This window comes from Phocoena phocoena, chromosome 4 (genome assembly GCF_963924675.1).
Source record: "Phocoena phocoena chromosome 4, mPhoPho1.1, whole genome shotgun sequence".
Lineage (NCBI taxonomy): Eukaryota > Metazoa > Chordata > Mammalia > Artiodactyla > Phocoenidae > Phocoena > Phocoena phocoena.
Genome location: NC_089222.1, coordinates 13,970,249 through 13,990,167, shown reverse-complemented (window position 1 = coordinate 13,990,167; position 19,919 = coordinate 13,970,249). Strand labels below are relative to the sequence as shown.

At 39.4% G+C, this 19,919-nt stretch overlaps 1 protein-coding gene and 1 pseudogene across 1 annotated transcript in view; one reads left to right on the top strand and one right to left on the bottom strand.

Annotated features, from left to right (window-relative positions):
- The window catches only part of MRPL3 (mitochondrial ribosomal protein L3), a 45,004-nt gene extending 40,075 nt beyond the window's left edge, over positions 1–4,929 (top strand). Inside the window, exon 10 of the mRNA XM_065876525.1 lies at positions 4,453–4,929. Within this exon, the coding sequence (XP_065732597.1) occupies positions 4,453–4,605 (153 nt within the window). The 3' untranslated portion in view covers positions 4,606–4,929. The remainder of the gene's footprint in view (positions 1–4,452) is intronic.
- A 4,750-nt stretch (positions 4,930–9,679) lies between these two features.
- Positions 9,680–19,919, bottom strand: part of LOC136122635 (elongation factor 1-alpha 1-like) — a 72,131-nt pseudogene continuing 61,891 nt past the window's right edge.

The window sequence follows — 19,919 nt, the reverse complement described above, 5'->3', positions numbered from 1 at the left end:
AAAGCAGTTCTAAGAGGGAAGTCTATAGCAGTACAATCTTACCTCAGGAAACAAGAAAAATATCAAATAAACAACATAACCTTACACCTAAAGCAACTAGAGAAAGAACAGTTGAAACCTAAAGTTAGCAGAAAGAAAGAAATCATGAAGATCAGAGCAGAAATAAATGAAATAGACACTTTAAAAAAATCAATAGAAAAGATCAATGAAATAAAAGCTGATTCTTTGAAAAGATAAACAAAATTGGTAAACCTTTAGCCAGGCTCATTATGGAGAAAAAGGAGGAGCCAAATCAGTAAAATCAGAAACGAAAAAGCAGAAGTTACAGCCAATACCACAGAAGTACAAAGGATCATAAGAGGCTGCTACGAGCAACTATATAGCCATAAAATGGACAACCCTGAAGAAATGGACAAATTCTTAAAAAGGTGTGATCTCTCAAGACTGAACCAGGAAGAAATAGAAAATATGAACAGACGAGTTACCAGTACTGGAATTGAATCAGTAATTTTAAAACTCCCAACAAACAAAAGTCCAGGACCAGATGGCTTTAGGCAAATTCTACCAAACATTTAGAGAAGAGTTAACACCTATCCTTCTGAAATGATTTCAAAAAATTGCAGAGGAAGGAACACTTCTGAACTCATTCTATGAGGCCACCATCACCTTGATACCAAAACCAAAGATATCACAAAAAAAGAAAAGTACAGGCCAATATCATTGATGATCATAGATGCAAAAATCCTCAACAAAATCAAACCAAATAAAAAAGAAAATCTAGCCAACCGAATCCAACAATACATTAAAAGGATCATACACCATGATCAAGTGGGATTTATCACAGGGGTATAATGAATTTTCAGTATCTGCAAATCAATTAATGTGATACACCACATTAACAAGTTGAAGAATAAAATTATATGGTCATCTCAATAGATGCAGTAAAAGCTTTTGATAAAATTCAACATCCATTTATGATAAAAAAAAAAAAACCTCCAGAAAGTGGGCATAGAGGCAACCTACCTCAGTATAATAAAGGCCATATGTGATGAGCCCACAGCTAACATCATAATCAACAGCAAAAAGTTGAAAGCATTTCCTCTAAGATCAGGGACAAGACAATTGCCCACTTTTGCCACTTTTATTCAACATAGTTTTGTAATTCCTAGCCACAGCAATCCGAGAAGAAAAAGAAATAAAAGGAATCCAGATCGGAAAAGAAGTAATTAAATTGTCACTTTTGCAGATGACGTGATACTATACATAGAAAATCCTGAAGATGCTATCAGAAAACTACTAGAGCTCATTGATGAATTCTGTAAAGTTGCAGGGTACAAATTAATACATAGAAGTCTGTTGCACTTCTATACACTAAGAACAAAAATCAGAAAGTAAAGGAAACAATCCCATTTACAATCACATCAAAAACAATAAAATACTTAGGAACAAACCTACCTAAGGAGGCAAAAAAACCTGTACTCTGAACATTATGAGACGCTGATGAAGGAAATTAAAGAAGACACAGATGGAAAGATATATGATGTTCTTGGATTGGAAGAATCTATATTGTTAAAATGACCATACTATCCAAGGCAATCTATAGATTCAATGCATTTCCTATCAAATTTCCAGTGGCATTTTTCACAGAAGTAGAACAAGAAATTTAAAAATTTGTATGGAAACACAAAGGACCCCAAACAGCCAAAGCAATTGTAAGAAGGAAGAATGGAGCTAGAGGAATCAGGCTCCCTGACTACAGAGCTACAGTAAGCAAAACAGTATGGTACTGGCACAAAAACAGACATATAGATCAATGGAACTAGATAGAAATCCCAAAAATAAAGCTGTGCACATATGGTCAGTCTACATCAAAGGAGGCAAGAATATACAATAGAGAAAAGGCAGTCTTTTCAATATGTAATGCTGGTAAAACTGGACAGCTCTGTGTACAAGGTTAAAACATTCTCTAGCACCAAATACAAAAATAAATTCAAACTGGATTAAAGACCTAAATATAAGACCAGATACTATAAAACTCCTAGAGGAATAAACAGGCAGAACACTCTTTGACATAAATTGCAGCAATATCTTTTTTGATCCATCTCCTAGAGTAATGGAAATAAAAACAAAAATAAACAAATGGGATCTAATTAAACTTAAATGTGTTTGCACAGAAAAGGAAACCATAAAATGGAAAGACAACCTGCAGGATGGGAGAAAATATTTGCAAAACGATGCTACCAACAAGAGGTTAATTCCAAATGTACAAACAGCTCATACAGCTCAATATCAAAAAAAAACCAAACAACCAAATCAAAAAACGGGCAAAAGACATTTAATGTCTAAGTAGACATTTCTCAGAAGAAGACATACATGTGGCCAAAAGGCATATGAAAAATAATGCCCAACATCACTAATTAGTAGGGAAATGCAAATCAAAAAAAACTATAATGAGGTATCACCTCACACCAGTCAGAATGGCCATCATCAAAATGTCTACCAATACTAAGTGCTGGAGTAGGTGTGGAGAAAAGGGAGCCCTCCTACACTGTTGGTGGGAATGTGAATTGGTGCAGCTACTATGGAAAACAGTATGGAGACTTTTTAAAACTAAAAGCAGAGTTACCATATGGTCCAGCGATCCCACTCCTGGGTATATATCTAGAGGAAACAATAATTTAAAAAGATACATGCACCCCAATGTTCATCGCAGCCCTATTTACAGTAGCCAAGAGATGGAAACAACCTAAATGTCCATCGATAGAGGAATGGATAAAGAAGCCATGGCTACTCAACCATAAAAAAGGAAATAATGCCATTTGCAGCAACATGGATGGACTAGAGATTATCATATTAAGTGAAGAAAGCCAGATAAAAGATATTATATGATATCGATTATATGTGGAATCTAAAAAATGATACAAATGAACTTATTTACAAAACAGAAATAGACTCACAAACATAGAAAACAAACTTATGGTTACCAAAGGGGAAAGGGGTGATGGAGGGATAAATTAGGAGTTTGGGACTAGCAGATACAAAGTACTATATATAAAACAGATAACCAGCAAAGATCTACTGTATAGCAAAGGGAACTATACTCAATATCTTCTGATAACCTATAATGGGAAAGAATATGTATATATGTATAACTGAATCACCTTGCTGTTTCTTGGGTATAATAGATCTATAAAAATTTGAAAGTACCTGAGAATTCACCATTTAGGCAATTTATAACTAATTTTTCACAGTTATCAAATTTGCACAGAAAGTTTTGTTGTTCGTTTTGTTGTTTAGCTGCTTGGGTTTTATTTTCAGTTACAAATTCTGAGACAATTGAATTGGTAAGAATTTGACTTTTTTTCCCCAAGTTAAAGTTCACCTCAAGATTAGTGGATTGGAAAAAAAGGTTAAACAAGTATATTTTCTTCTGGGCAACTTACTGATAATTTCTTGGAACAATTTTAATGAGAAAAATTAATATAGGTGTTTTTCTGTACTTAGCTATTGCTAGCAGCTGTGTACTTACTTCAACCATATTATTCAGTTCTTATTGCCAAAATGAGTATGCCTTATTTTAATCTGTTTGTGTAATTACGTGTAATTGTTTTTTTACTTCTCTCTGAATGAAGGCTGTAGAATGAGTCAGAAGCTTTAAAGAACCCAGTGTTTTCCAAAAATATAACCCAACATTTTAGATCATATCAATATCTGTACTGTTCCTCAGTTAATGAATTTACAAATGTAATTAGAATATTTTTAGAATATCAAGAGCTAATACAGCTGTTTTCAAGACTTCTGGGTTTATTATTGTTTCTGCTAAATACTATTCTGTCCTTAGCTTCTCAAAGAGAACACTACTTGTTAAATACAAGCTAATTTCCTTAACAAAACTTGATATTTTGGGTTATGTGCTCTTAGAATTAAGGCTAACAAAAGTACTAGGTAAATTTTATATTTTTTAACCCAAACTCAAAAAATTTATGGTAGAATATAGAATAATAAAAATGTAAGTAGATAATAAAATTAATAATTGAGATGTAGATAGTAATACCTTTTAGGTAGATAGTTTATATCAGTTATTTATATTTGAAAAATCAATTTGGGTATAATTGATATTTATGTAGTAATTGTAGAATATAATTTATTCTGTTGGGCAGTTCTGTTTATGGATAAAATATAATCAGAGTAATTTTAATCTCATGAGATAGCTGATTAACTTGAGGAAGGTTATATTTCTGTCACTGAATTAGTTTATTGGAATAAAAATACATATATAAAGTAAAAGGAACTCAGTGTATAACAGCTGTGTTATTCACATTAGAAAATTAAAGAACAAAAAACAAAGAAAAAGGAAGAGCTGTTCTTTGATTATGAATAAGTAAACCAGACTATCTTTAAATAACTTAATTGGTATCACTTATTAATAAGACCTTTGCTTCCTCCCCCCAGATCAAAGATTCTAAATTGCCTGCATATAAGGATTTCTGTAAAAATCTACCATTCCCAACATATTTCCCTGATGGAGATGAAGAGGAGCTACCAGAAGATTTGTTTGATGAAGACTTGTGTCATCCTGGGGCACCTTCTATTACGTTTGCCTGACCTGGACATGACAGACTCCCACATGTCCTGTGAATTCTGATGAGCCAGAACAATAATATAACCAGGAATTATGTTTTCTTAGTAACAACATACCACACTGGTTATCTTTGTCAAGGGCATAAATTTATCATTCGTCCTCCAACTGAATTTCATTTAAAAAATTACCACATTAAGCAAACCGGTTAAGTAGATTGAATATGCCAAATTTAGATGGACCGGCAGTTTGCATATTAGTAAAATCTTTGTAATTTGTGGGCTTTGTCCTTTTTTTACTATGTATTTCTCAAGTTATCTTAAATGTTTATAAATTTAGCTTCTTTTACTGAAGACTTGTCTGTCTTTGTGAAAGGGTGGTTGTGGAACAGTGTCAAATCATATGGGGACTATGGTGTTACCTATTTAGGTAAAAGAAACTATTTCCTGAGTCCTAAAAAGAAAAAGGAATTGAGATTTTTATCTAGATTATAGAAATGTTTATGTTATAGTTAAAAGCCTGACACAATAAGATCATAAATTATGGGTCTTATTTACACTTCTGTTGGGAGGTATAGTTATTTTTTAGTTAGATCACTCAACTATAAGACAGGTGTAATTATTTTTCCTTTTTTTTCAGCCATGCCCTGCAGCATGTGGGATCTTAGTTCCCTGACCAGGGATCCAGTCTGCCCCCTGCAGTGGAAGCTCAGAGTCTTAACCACTGGACTGGGGAAGTCCTGTAATTATTTTTCCTTGATGCCTTCCAAAAGGGATTTGAAATGGCCTGGATGTACATTCAACAAACTTTTTATTTTTTTAATTTATTTATTTTTGTCTGAGTTGAGTCTCCATTGTGGCACACGGGCTTTCTCTGGTTGCAGCAAGCGGGGGCTACTCTTTGTTGTGGTGAGCAGGCTTCTCATTGCTGTGGCTTCTCTTGTTGCGGAGAATGGACTCTAGGCACGCAGGCTTCAGTAGTTTGGCATGCGGGCTCTAGAGTGCAGGCTCAGTAATTGCGGTACACGGGCTTAGTTGCTCTGCGGCATGTGGGATCTTGCCAGACCAGGGCTTGAACCCGTGTCTCCCACATTGGCAGGCAGATTCTTTTTTTTTTTTAACATCTTTATTGGAGTATAATTGCTTTACAGTGGTGTGTTAGTTTTTGCTTTACAACAAAATGAATCAGTTATATATATATACATATGTTCCCATATCTCTTCCCGCTTGCGTCTCCCTCCCTCCCACCCTCCCTATCCCACCCCTCCAGGCGGTCACAAAGCACCGAGCTGATCTCCCTGTGCTATGCGGCTGCTTCCCACTAGCTATCTACCTTACGTCTGGTAGTGTATATATGTCCATGCTTCTCTCGCTTTGTCACAGCTTACCCTTACCCCTCCCCATATCCTCAAGTCCATTCTCTAGTAGGTCTGTGTCTTTATTCCTGTTTTACCCCTAGGTTCTTCATGACATTTTTTTTTTCTTAAATTCCGTATATATGTGTTAGCATACAGTATTTGTCTCTCTCTTTCTGACTTAACTTCACTCTGTATGACAGACTCTAGGTCTATCCACCTCATTACAAATAGCTCAATTTCATTTCTTTTTATGGCTGAGTAATATTCCATTGTATATATGTGCCACATCTTTATCCATTCATCCGATGATGGACACTTAGGTTGTTTCCATCTCGGGGCTATTGTAAATAGAGCTGCAATGAACATTTTGGTACATGACTCTTTTTGAATTATGGTTTTCTCAGGGTATATGCCCAGTAGTGGGATTGCTGGGTCATATGGTAGTTCTATTTGTAGTTTTTTAAGGAACCTCCATATTGTTCTCCACAGTGGCTCTATCAATTTACATTCCCACCAACAGTGCAAGAGGGTTCCCTTTTCTCCACACCCTCTCCAGCATTTATTGTTTCTAGATTTTTTGGTGATGGCCATTCTGACTGGTGTGAGATGGTATCTCATTGTACTTTTGATTTGCATTTCTCTAATGATTAGTGATGTTGAGCATTCTTTCATGTGTTTGTTGGCAGTCTGTATATCTTCTTTGGAAAAATGTCTATTTAGGTCTTCTGCCCATTTATGGATTGGGTTGTTTGTTTTTTTATTATTGAGCTGCATGAGCTGCTTATAAATTTTGGAGATTAATCCTTTGTCAGTTGCTTCATTTGCAAATATTTTCTCCCATTCTGAGGGTTGTCTTTTGGTCTTGTTTATGGTTTCCTTTGCTTGGCAGGCAGATTCTTAACCACTGTGCCACCAGGGAAGTCCCTCAACAAACTTATTAATCACTTATTACTCAAAATGTTAATAGCTCCTGGGTTTCTCTTCATTGTATGGAATGAAAATGTTTACTAATGGCTACTTATAACAGATGATTAAGCTTAAAAATGTTAAGTATAAGCAGGCCTCATTTAACTACTGGATTTCCTCTGGACCAGATTCCTGAGGATCCACAGAGTCTGACTTTTTAAACTCCAGGTATCTTCTGAGACTTGATTCACATGGCCACCCAAGAGACTTCATAACCACAGTGTTAGACCTTTTAATAACAAATTCATTAGTTATCAGGAAATCACACAAAAACCTAACAGTATTTTCCGGCCAACATTGCATTTCTTATTCTTAATTTTAAATCCACGTGTAGCCACATCTCTTTTAAAGTTTTCATTTATACTTCATCTCTTTTAATTAACGACTTGTGACTTTAATGGTTCTGGTGACTGAATACAGCATCAATATACAAACATATAATAGCAATATTGGGAAATTCTATGGGAGGAAAGTGGATACCATCCACAACAGCAATTTTTTAAAAGGTTACCGAGGAAAAAAAGCCTGACAAATATTCTAAGGTCTTATTGGAGAAGATAAGATGTTATTGAAGGACATAAAAGATAACCAAGGTAGTCCTCTCCATTTTTTAAGTTGTGAATGAAAAGATTCAATATTGTAAAGAATTCAGCAATCATATTTTTAAAATCTCAACAGGACTTACCATAGAACTGTTGAAACGGATTCTAAAATTGATACAAATGTGTAAATTCAAGAATAACCAAAACTTAAAATGGTACCCATTAGTTAGGTTTGCCCCATACTATGATTAGGGGCTATTTATGTGTATTTAACTTTGAAATTCTGAATACTGTATGCATCAATTCTGCTTTAATTAGCTGCATTTGACCAAAAGATTTTAGTGAACTTATAGGTATGTCAAGGTTGCTGAAGTTATGAGAAGCAGCTGTTACCTTGCACCTTGCAAAACAAATGAACAGTTATTGCTGGGAGAACATAAACTCTTGTTTCTGAATAAGGTATTTGCAGAGGTTTGTATCAGGAGTCCCCAACCTCTTCTGCATGAAAAACTGTGTTTAATTGCCCAGAAGCCATTGATGGGGGGAATCATTACTCAGGAAGGATGCTTTACACAGTGCAGGAAAGGAATCATATCTGAAAGTAGCCAGATGACAGAAGGGGAGCCAGGACATATGGTTTTTTGAAGAAGGCAGGGAGTCCTCTCCACTAGAGAGCCTGCCCCAGACCCATCACCATCTTCTGCTAGAGTTTGTGTTACCAAGTCCAAGCTTGTGCTGCTCACCCCACAACAGGCCAGTAAATCAAGAGACAAGCTGTTGGGGCAAGGAAAGCCAGCAGACCAAGAAGATGGTGGACTCATATCCCAAAGAACCATCTTGTCTGAGTTAGAATTCAAGTTTCTTACATAGTAAAATCAGAGGGAGTAAAGTCAAACATTTCCTGGTTCCAGCCAGCCTCCAGAGGGGGTGTGTTAATTCACAGGTGGGCCTGGTCCAGATGTTTCCTGTGAGCTAAACAAAGGTATATTAGCTTAATGCTCATTACCTGGGAGGCAGGGTTCCCAGAGATGGGAAGTGCATATACTTTAAGCTTGTAGGCAACGTCCCTTTAGTGATTAACTTGTAATAGAATACAAAGGTTCTTCCCTATTACAATTCCCCATTGCCAATGTCCATTCCACAGTCTTGTGGGGAAAGGGACAAAGACTGCTCTGGCTACTCCCTGCTGAACAGGGGCAATGAATATTCTTTAGAATCTTTAGCAGTAAAATCCTCTTTCCTTTTTGATCTACAACCATTTGAACCTGATGAAACTCCTTAGCACTTTGTTGTCTAATTTGTAATTGAACTTGGGGTTGGGGTTCAGTTCCAGTTCCCAATACATATACTAAGTTCCTGTGCTGTTTATTTGGAAAAAATTAAATAGGTTGACCCCTCTCTGGCCATAATGAAATTACCATTTACTTAAGTTCAATAGGCAGACCTGTTGGAGTCAAACTCAAGAACAGGGTTTAGTATAATGCCCAAAGTTTTAGCATAACTGGCAACTGCTAGGTCTTTCAGAGCATTTATAGATTCTCCTGCCTGGGCAGACACCTAGAATGAACTACAATAGAGTATTTCAAAGGGGCTTAATTTAAGCCTGCTTCTGGGAGCCACTAATCCATAGCAGGGCAACTGACAAGGCCTTATCCCAAGTTAAGTTAGTATTCATTTTCTCAGTTTTTCCTGTTGATTGTGGTCTCCGGGATTAATGTAGTTCCAATGCCTTAAACCAAATCAGGGGATAATTTCCTTGAGGGCTTTAACTGATTAAAAAGTACTGATTTTAATGAACTTATTTACAAAACAGAAACACAGACTTAAAAAACCAAAGGGGAAAGGTTGGAGGGGAGGGATAATTAGGAGTTTGGGATTATCATATACACACTAGTATATATAAAATAGATAATCAACAAGGACCTACTGTATAGCACAGGGAACTCAGTATTCTATAATAACCTATATGGGAAAAGAATCTGAAAAAGAATATATGTAATGGAATCACTTTGCTGTACACCTGAAACTAACACAACATTGTAAATCAACTATACTCCAATACAAAATAAAATAATTTTTAAAGTACTAATTTTAAAAACTAGTAATTTTAAACTGCCACACACAAAACCAGTGGTGGACAAAACTGTCTCCTTTCCTTCTGAAGTTTATACAATTCATTGTTATCATTAATCAGTCTTTTTACGAAGAGTTCTGAGACCATTATTCCACCACTGATTAAGACTGGGGTGGCAGGTATTGGAGGTAATATTCATTTAGCCTCTGAGTTTTCTGGACAGACTTGGTGACCTTGCCAGCTCCAGCTGCCTTCTTTTCCACCACTTTAATGACACAGCAACTGTCTGTCTCATGCCATGAACAGTAAAACAACCCAGAGGAGGATAGAGAAACTCTCAACACATGTGGGCTTGCTAGGAACCGTATCAACAATAGCAGCATCACCAGATCAAAAATTTGGTGCCAGGACTTCCCTGGTGGCACAGTGGTTAAGAATCCACCTGCCAGTGCAGGGGACATGGGTTCAATCCCTGGTCCGGGAAGATCCCACATGCCACAGAGCAACTAAGCCTGTATGCCACAACTTGAGCCCATACACTGCAACTACTGAAGCCTGCACACCTAGAGCCCGTGCTCTGCAACAAGAGAAGCCACCACAATGAGAAGCCTGTGCACTGCAGTGAAGAGTAGCCCCCACTCGCTGCAACTAGAGAAAGACTGCATGCAGCAACGAAGCCCCAGTGCAGCCAAAAATTTAAAAAATAACAAATATAAAATAAAAACGAACTTGGGCCCATCTTCCAGCTTTTTCCCAGAATAATGATCAGTCTTCAGCTCAGCAAACTTGCAAGCAATGTGAGCTGTGTGACAGTCCAGCACAGGTTCATATCTAGCACTGATTTGGCCTGGATGGTTCAAGATAATCACTTGAGGTATGAAGCCAGCTGCTTCCATCAGTGGGTCAATTTTTCTGTCACCAGCCACATGGCCACAACAAACATCTTTGACAGACATGTTCTTGACATTGAAGCCCACACTGTCCCCAGAAAGGCCTTCACAAAAGCTTCATGGTACATTTCAACAGACTTTACTTCAGTTGTAACATTGACTGGAGCAAAGGTGACCACCACGATAGGTTTGAAAACAGTCTCCACTCAACCCACAGGGACAGTACCAATACCACCAATTCTGTAGATGTCCTGGAGGGGCAGACTCAAAGACTAGTTAGTTGGATGAGTTGGTGGCAGGATGCAATCCAGAGCAGCATGGTTCCACTGGCATTGCCATCTTTTGGGTGAATTTCCATCCCTTGAACCAAGGCATGTTAGCACTTGGCTCCAGCATGTTGTCACCATTCCAGCCAGAAATTGGCACCAATGCTCCTGTGTTGGGGTTGTAGCCAATTTTCTTAATGTAAGTGCTGACTTCCTTAACAATTTACTCATACCTCTTCTGGCTGTAGGGTGGCTCAGTGGAATCCATTTAACAGCAACACTTAGTTGTTTCACACCAAGAGTGTAAGCCAGAAGGGCATGCTCATGGGTCTGCCCATTCTTGGAGATACCTGCTTCAAATCCACCAGCATCAGCAGCAACAATGAGGACATCACGGTCAGACTGGGATGTACCTGGAAGCATGTTTTTGATAAAGTCTCTGTGTCCTGAGGCATCAGTAATAGTCACGTAGTACTTATGGTCTCGAATTCCCACAGGGAGATATCGATGGTGGTACCACACTCATATTCAGCTTTCAGTTTGTCCAAGACCCAGGCAATCCTCTTCAGAGACTTTTTCTGTCCAGGTGGGATTGCTTCCACCCATCCTGAAAAAAAGTGTCCACAAACACTAGCAGGTATCTGAAATTTCCTGTAGCTCAAGGCATTTGTGTCCAGTCGTTGGTGGCACAGATTCCTTTGTGTTGGGCCCCCATCTGGGAAGGTCCAACAGCAGTCTTTGGGTTGTTTTTAGCACGAATCATGCAATTCTGAGTGACTCGCTGTATGGTCTTCTCTAGGTTAGGCCCCATTATATATATTTGAATCCATTGTAAGGTGGCATCTCTCCTGTAATGGGTACTAATATGAATGTGCTGCAGCACAGGGTCCAAGATCACCTCAGGAATCAAAACAATTGTGCACTACTTTTCCAGCCAGGCAAGGTGCAATCCAAGTGAAACCCCACTCCTCGACCCTCTCTTTGTCCTTTTCTGAATATACTGGATGGTATTTTGACAAGTCAGTCTGTGGGAGAAGTGATCCTCTTGCCTCAGAGGATATTGCTTTAGGTTAGGTGTCCCAGCGTCCCTTTTTAAGGGGATGTCTAATGGCCATTGTGTTTTTGGCCTTCCCTGGGGTGCTGTTAGCACACACTCTGGTCTTACCTTTTCATAGACCTGGGATGGGGGGGGAGGGGGAGGAGAGCTCTGTCTCCTGGGGTTTTCATGAGCACCATCTGTAGGGTTAAAGAGTGTTCTCGTGGAACTCTGATGTCAAGCTGTTCTGAAGAAAAACTTAAGGGTGAAAGCTCATTGTTTCTCCCCCAGTAGGGACTTACCTCTCTTCCAGTTACTCCGCTTTCGGGAATCCAGTGCCAAAAAAGTGGCATTTTGTTTTACATCTTCATTCTTCTGTTGCTGTTCCCTGTTGAACACTTTAAAAACAACATCTACCCATTGAGAAGGATTCATTCCAAATGCACCATCTAATCTTCACAACTTCCTCCCAATATCTGAGACACTTTGCCCAAAATAGATCAAATTTATCCTTCTAATATTTTCAGGGACCTCAGGATCTACATTAGTATAATGTCTGTAGGCTTGATACATCTTTTCCAAAAATTCAGAGGGATTTGTTTTTTTGCTGAATTTCTTGAATTTGGTTTGAACTATTTTGCTTTGGTTCCCCTTTTCAAAACCCTGCCCAGATGCACTAATAAGTAGTATTATAAATAAGGGCATTCCTCCCTCATCGGGGTCCCATTTTAGTTCAGCTGTGGGTGATACCAAGTGGGCTCCAGTTATAGAGGACCCTCCTTATGAAGGAGGCTTGCAATCTTTCCAGTTAAAGAAGTCTGAGAAACACAGCTGACTGATCATTTGCATTTAGTCCCCACATGAGATAAAGGTGTAAGGGAAATTGCCCTGCCCTGGGAGGGGCCCAAACTGGGTGCCCTGTCAGGTCCTAGATGGCGGTACTAGACCAAATCCCTGTGCCCCAGGAACTAACACAGGATTTTCTAATTGATCCCTATAAGGAGGGGCAGTTCTGAGCCCCAGTGTCAGGAATTGGGGTTGGATAGGAAGGGAAAGTAGTGGAAGGGGTGGATATATTGGCATAACAGCTGGAGGAGTTAAGGTTTTTTATCTTCCCCCCAGAATTAGACTTTTTAAATTGAAGTATAATAGACTTTTTAAAATTGTATTTATTTATTTATTTGGCTGCTTTGGGTCTTCGTTGCTGCACACAGGCTTTTCTCTAGTTGTGGAGAGCAGGGGCAACTCTTCATGGTGGTGTATGGGCTTCTCATTGCGGTGGCTTCTCTTGTTGCAGAGCACAGGGTCTAGTCGCACAGGCTTCAGTAGTTGTGGCACACGGGCTCAGTAGTTGTGGCTCGTGGGCTCTAGAGTACAGGCTCAGTAGTTGTGGCGCACAGGCTTAGCTGCTCCGTGGCATGTGGGATCTTCCCAGACCAGGGCTTGAACCCATGTTCCCTGCATTGGCAGGTGAATTCTTAACCACTGCACCACCAGGGAAGTCTGAAATATAGTTGATTTACAGTGTTTTGTTACTTTCAGGTGTATAGCAAAGTGATTCAGTTATACTGTATATACATATATATATATTCTTTTTCAGATTCTTTTCTCTTATAGGTTATCAGAAAATATTGAGTATACTTCCCTGTGCTATACGGTAGGACCTTGTTGTTTATCTATTTTGTATATAGTAGTGTGTATATGTTAATCCCAAACTCCTAATTTATCCCTCCCCCTCCTTTCCCTTTTGGTGACCATAAGTTTGTTTTCTATGTCTTTGGGTCTATTTCTGTTTTGAATATAAGTTCATTTGTATCATTTCTTCTTGGATTCCACATATAAGTGATATCATATGATATTTGTCTTTCTCTGTCTGACTTACTTCACTTAGTATGATAACCTCTAGGTCCATCCATGGTGCTGCAAATGGTGCTGCAATCCCACTCCTTGGCATATATCTGGACAAAACTCTAATTCGAAAAGATACATGCACCCCAAGGTTCACTGCAGCACTATTTACAATAGCCAAGACATGGAAGCAACCTAAGGGTCCATTGACAGGTGAATGGATAAAGATGTGTTTTTTATACATATATATATACACACACACACACACACACACACACACACACACACACAGTAGAATATTACTCAGCCATTAAAAAAGAATGGAGGAGTTAAGATTTGAAGCAACATATTCTCACTCTCATTCTCTTCCTTTTCTTATTTTCCTTGATATAATAGCACAAATGCTTGCTCATAAAGGATTTCATCATTCTTCCCTGCTTCTTCACAGAATAGCCATAAATAGTAATTGATCATCTCTAACCTTTAAAGGATGACTTTTTGCCTTGGCATCAACCAAACAGGGAGAATTCGGGGCTGAGGGTTTTGGCGATTTTAGGAACCAAGTGGAATCTTTTTCTCTTCTCCCTAGGAATGTCCCACAGACACGCCATTTCCCCCCCCCATTACTTTTCTCCATTTGACATCAGTAAAAGTTTTAAATATCACAAAATTGATTTGACTGTAAATGAAAAAACAATACCAAACAAAATGAAGTGAAAAACTCAGAGGACAAACAGTAAATCCTAAATAAACCCTCAAGTTTGGTCTTGGAGTTTTACATATACAATGACACAGGAGACCATAAATGATGTAATTAACACAGCAAGGGTAGCAGTGCATGGTGCACAGGGTCCCAAGATAACCCTGACTAAACTCCCTGTGGAGATCCGGACAGGTACAGTGGCCACACATTTTTACAGTAAAATATTATCTTCTTCTCACTCATGGGTTCATGGCTGTAATCAGATCACTTATCCACAACCTACCTCAGAGGACTTTCTTTAAGGGATATTTAAAACATTCCCCATTCTTAAAGACAGAAATTCAAGACAAAACACAAATGGCACATATAAATGCTAGCATCCAAAGAAGCAAACAAACCAGTTCACAAATTGGGTAAAAGTCCAACAAGTCTTTCCTCTCTCTAACAGGGTACCCTAAGCAAAGGTATTTTAGCTTAATGCTCATTACCTGGGAGGCAGGGTTCCCAAAGATGGGCCATTATGTATAATTTAAGCTTATAGGCAACATACCTTTAGTGATTAACTTATAATATAATACAAAGGTTCTTTCCCCTTACATCTGCAGATGGACTGTGTGTCTGCATTTGAGTTTGAAGGAGAAATTTTCTGATCACCTTTTAGGATCACAAGTGTGAGCCCTGTCACTTAGAGCCAGACAGGGAGCAGACAATCCACTTCACCCCCGCTCCCCACCACCAGCACCTGTACAGCTCCCTATTTTTGAAGAGTATCAGGACCCCGTTCCCACAAACTTTTTCAGTGGCCCAGAAGAAGTGACCTGACTTCTACTGAGCCAGGTGGGAAAGGAGGATGCCTTCTCTATGCTTACAGGGTACAAAAGCCAAAGTCTGCCTGGTCCAACAGACACTAAGCAAAACACCTGTGATTTGCTAAGAATCTTAGGTCACTTTCTGGCTCCAGCTCTTGTCATCAAATATTCAACTCGAGGAAAATGGAACTCTGCCTACAATGGATAAGCAGTACATGGTCTGGACATGGGTCACTCACCTTTCTGTTTGGAGCCCATGCAATACTAGTGGCTGACTCCTGAGCTGTGTTGGCAGATGGAAAGGCATGGAGTTCAAATGGGCTTGAACTTGATCCACTGTTTTAAATTTTGTCTTGAAATGAGGAAATTTTTGTAACCAAACTTCATTCAGTTTAGACGTTTCTTCCAGTCTTAGTTGGTACTAGCTATTAGTTATAAAATAGGTAAATATTGGGCCTCAAATAAATTCTGTAGGCCTCAGTAAGGCCAACTGGTCAAGACATACCTGCTTTAGTACTATTCACAATAGCCAAGATATGGAAACAACCTAAATATCCATCAACAGATGAATGGATAAAGAATATGTTTTATACACACACACACACACACACACACACACACACTGGAATATTACTCAGCCATAAAAAAGAATGAAATAATGCCATTTGCAGCAACATGGATGGACCTAGAGATTATCATACTAAGTGAAGTAAGTCAGGCAGAAAAACAAATATCACATGATATCACTTATATGTGGAATCTAAAATGTAACACAAACGAACTTATCTACGAAACAGAAACAGACTCACAGACATAGAGAACAGACTGTGGTTGCCAAGGGAGAGGAGCGGCATGGGAGGGCTGGATTGGGAGTTTGGGATTAGCAGATGCAAACTAGTATATACAGAATGGTTAAACAACAAGGTCCTACAGTATAGCACAAGGAACTACATTCATTACCCTGTGATAAACCATAATGGAAAAGAGTATATATATATATATCTGAATCACGTTTTTGTACAGCAGAAATTAACACAACATTGTAAATCAACTATACAATAAAATACACTTTAAAAAAAAATGCCCATTAGTGCCCACATTGGCTGAAGGTCACTGCTTTGGAAGTTCTCCCTACTCTTGCAGGAAGTATGGCAGGAGAATGGGCTGGTGGTGCTTATCTTGCTTCTATAAATTGTTTCATAATGGAGTGTTCTTGTGATGATGTGGGGCACATTGCTGATACCAGTGTTACTGAAACGTTGTCCCCAGAGCATGTAAATATGGACAGACAGAAGTAGGTCTCATGCTATGAGGCCCCCTTGGGCAAATGTCTTTAGGAGCTTCCTTATCACATGTCACTTGGTGGCTACCTGTCTTCTGTACAGGAACTGGTTCTTCACAGAAGAGTTACTTGACTAATGATGGAAGAAGTTTCCCCTGCTTTCAGAAATTTTCTATCAAGTTGACTTCATTGTAACCAGAGACATTTCTCCTTCAGTTTCCAGTGTTATTGCTGTCTCTGCTATAAAGTCACATCTGCCAGCTTCCAGTCGTAATTCCTGAGGACTAGTGGGAACTGAGCCCCAGAAACAGCATGCAGTACAAGACAGCTGCCATCAACATCCTGCCTCTAGTGACTGCCCAGGATTCCCTGAAGTGAGAGGACCAAATTAAAGTGTCATCGTCCCCTCCGGAAAACAGCCAGAGTCCTGCGTGTGCATGGTTGCCAGCCTCCATCCCATTATTTGTTTTTCTGCCTTTAAATGTTGTTTCCAAAGAACTTACAGCAGTCCCTGCCATGCATTGTTTTTCATTCTTTTTAGATTAATGCGGTGACCTGCTCAAGTTAGATGAGCCAAATTAATCTCAATGAATGCAACCCATAACACCGTAAAAGCAAATAAGTGACTTTAACTCTGCTTGCCAAAGAATCTTTTTGGCATGGGAGACGCCTAATTTTTCTTTCCTGACATTTGACAGGAAGAGTGAAAGTGACAGTCGTGATCTTGATTCTCTTAAAGCAGACTTTTTATGAGCATCGAGTATGTGTCAGGACATTTAGAAAATTTGTTGTTGTTTTTAAAGAGAAAGGATAAGATATCCATCAAGTTCGGCACTGCATTGAATTTGCTTTATTTGAGAAGGAAGTAGCTGCATCACAAAAGTCCTAACAAAGATATTAATGGGACTCTGTCAGAATGAATAATAATATTCATTGGGCATGCAACATAAATGTCCTTATCTAAAATGGTATGTTGAGATGATGAAGCAAAGATGACAAAAGAACTGTTGGCTGTCCATTTTTTTTCTGCTAACTGTAGAAACAATGAACGTGATGCTTTACCTCACAAAGGAGTACTGGTGATTGTAAGGAGGGGGCCCCTTCCCTCCTCCAACAGACAGTTTTACCAGCTGCCAATAACAGCCAGCCTGCTGCTAAAATGTCACCATAAGGGACACAACTGAGGTTACAGTATCCACAGAGGACATGGACATTTAGGAAAACATGAGTCAAAGCAGAGGAAGTAGGCAAAGAAAAAAGAACTGATGAAAAGAAAGTAAATAAGGAAAAGATCTATTCTATAAAAACTCTAGACTTTTTTCAACCTGGAAAATTAGAACCGGCAGCATCTCTTCCCTGCTTACATGGTTCCTTTTTCTAGTCAGTAACCACGAGGATGCCTTTGCCATGGGAAGAATATTGTGATTTAATGACCCAAAGCCCTTTGTTAAATACCATTTCCCATAAAGAGAGAGGCTCAAGGTTCTGTGGCCCAGGAGCCATTGAGATGTGCGTTTATGAGGAGGTCCATCCCAACTACGTCAAACACAGGAAATTCTCACCGTGGTTTACAAAGGCAAGTTTTACCCTCACCTGACACAGTGCTTGTTAACCTTGGCTGCAACTTAGAACCATGCAGGTTGCTTTTAAAACCTAAGTCCAGTATCCTCAGAATCCCTGGAGCTGGTTCCCAGATGTCAGTGTTTCTTAAAGCTCAGTGAAGGTTCAGAACCACTGGCCTGAAACAGCATGGTGTACAGATGGGCAAGTCATGTAGGGCACCTGGGTCAGTTATTTGGGAACCTCCCTAGAGCAATTCACATGGGAGAAAATTTTATTAAATTGTAATAATAATAATGTGTATATGTGCATGGTACTACTTTATATTATAAAGTGTTTTTATGTCCTTGTGAGAGTGCCCCCTGGGAAAATGCTTCACATCTTGTAAAACTACACAAATGTTAGATGTAATCAGCCTGGGACTTCCCTGGCAGTCCAGTGCGTAAGACTCTGTCATTCCACTGCAGGGGCCAAGGGTTTTATCCCTGATTGGGGAATTAAGATCCCTCATGCCGCATGGCCAAAAAAAAAAAAAAGAAGAAGAAGTAATCAGCCTGTGTGATCACTGAGGAAATGAGCAGAATGAGAGGCCTGGGACTCGGTCAGTTCTCACCAAACAAGTGCCTGGCAGACCTTTCACCAAAATTGGGTCCCTGACTTTCCTGTGTCCTCTCTACAACAACTTGGGAGTCAGAATTATCTTTGAAGATCTCCCTAAAAGATTGATATATTTGGTTTCCTGTATTATGAACTGTGATTTAGCCTCACGTACAAACATGTATTAAAAATTGCTCTAAGTTGCCTTAGAAATATGTTGCTTTAGTATCTCCATGATAAGATCACAAGTGAAACAAACTCAATTTTAGCTCCTCTGAACTTTTCAAAGTTTGTTATTGTTGTTGTAATATTTGCAATTGTATTTTTTTCACTTGTCCTGCACGTGCAGCAAGTATCAGAGGTTTAGGGAAAACTACTGAGAGGAAGAATGGAAAGTGGAGAAAACTTTATCTATTAACTTAGTTTCTTTGGATGCAAATTGGGATAGGTGAAGACTGTTCTTCTCCTGGCTGAATGCTTTAGAAGAACCTAGAGAAGCTGCTGTGGAGCTGTAGGGTCTCTAGTGGGGGTGAAGCTGACTTACTGATCATTGAATCCCCCTCTCAGGCCTCATCAGGGCCCTTCTCCCTCAGGACTTGAAGGTAATAACCGCATGACAGTTATTGGAACCCCCCCAACTGTCAGACGTTTTACCCACAGTCTCTCATTTAATCTTCAACCACCCTGTGAGTCAGTTGGTTATCATCTCTACAGATGAGGAAATTGCAACTCAGAGATTATGTGACATCTCCAAGTCAAATATCCAGTGAACGGCCAAGCTGGGTGAGAACTGAAGGTCGTGCCCCTCTGGACTCCTAGTCGCACATTCTGGGCAGGGCCCCAGCTTCCTAACTGTTCTGGTAGAGAGCCCTCTCTTCAGCTGTGGGGAAACAGGAGCCCCCTTCCCCAGGGCACATCTGTCGATGTGGTTTATACAACTTTTCTGGGAGGCAGTTTCTCCCAAGTCTGCAGAAGAAAAGGTGGGTGTCATGTCCCTTAAATTCACCACTTCTCACCTCTTCTCCCATCACCTGAGATGGGAAGGGAGTGGAAAGAAGACTGGTTTGCCAGAGCCAGGCCTGATGAGAACTGGATGGGAGTGAGTGTGAGAGGAAGGGCTGGCCTTGGGTGTGGGATCACTTAACACCAGACTGGGGAGCTCTGGTTGATGTCACTTGTATTTACAACCAAGTGAAACTGCTCTATTGGCAGGGCTAACTTAGCTTCCCATCCAGAGCAAGAGGACCAAGTATGTATTTGAGGGGTCAGGTGCTAATAGTGGTGAATAGAAAGTAAGGATGAAAACATCTGCCCTTCACTCCACGTTAAAAGTCTAAATAGTTATATTACCCTCTTGGTCAACTCCATAGTTATTGTTTTAACCTGAGCAAGGGTCTTAAGCCTGACTAG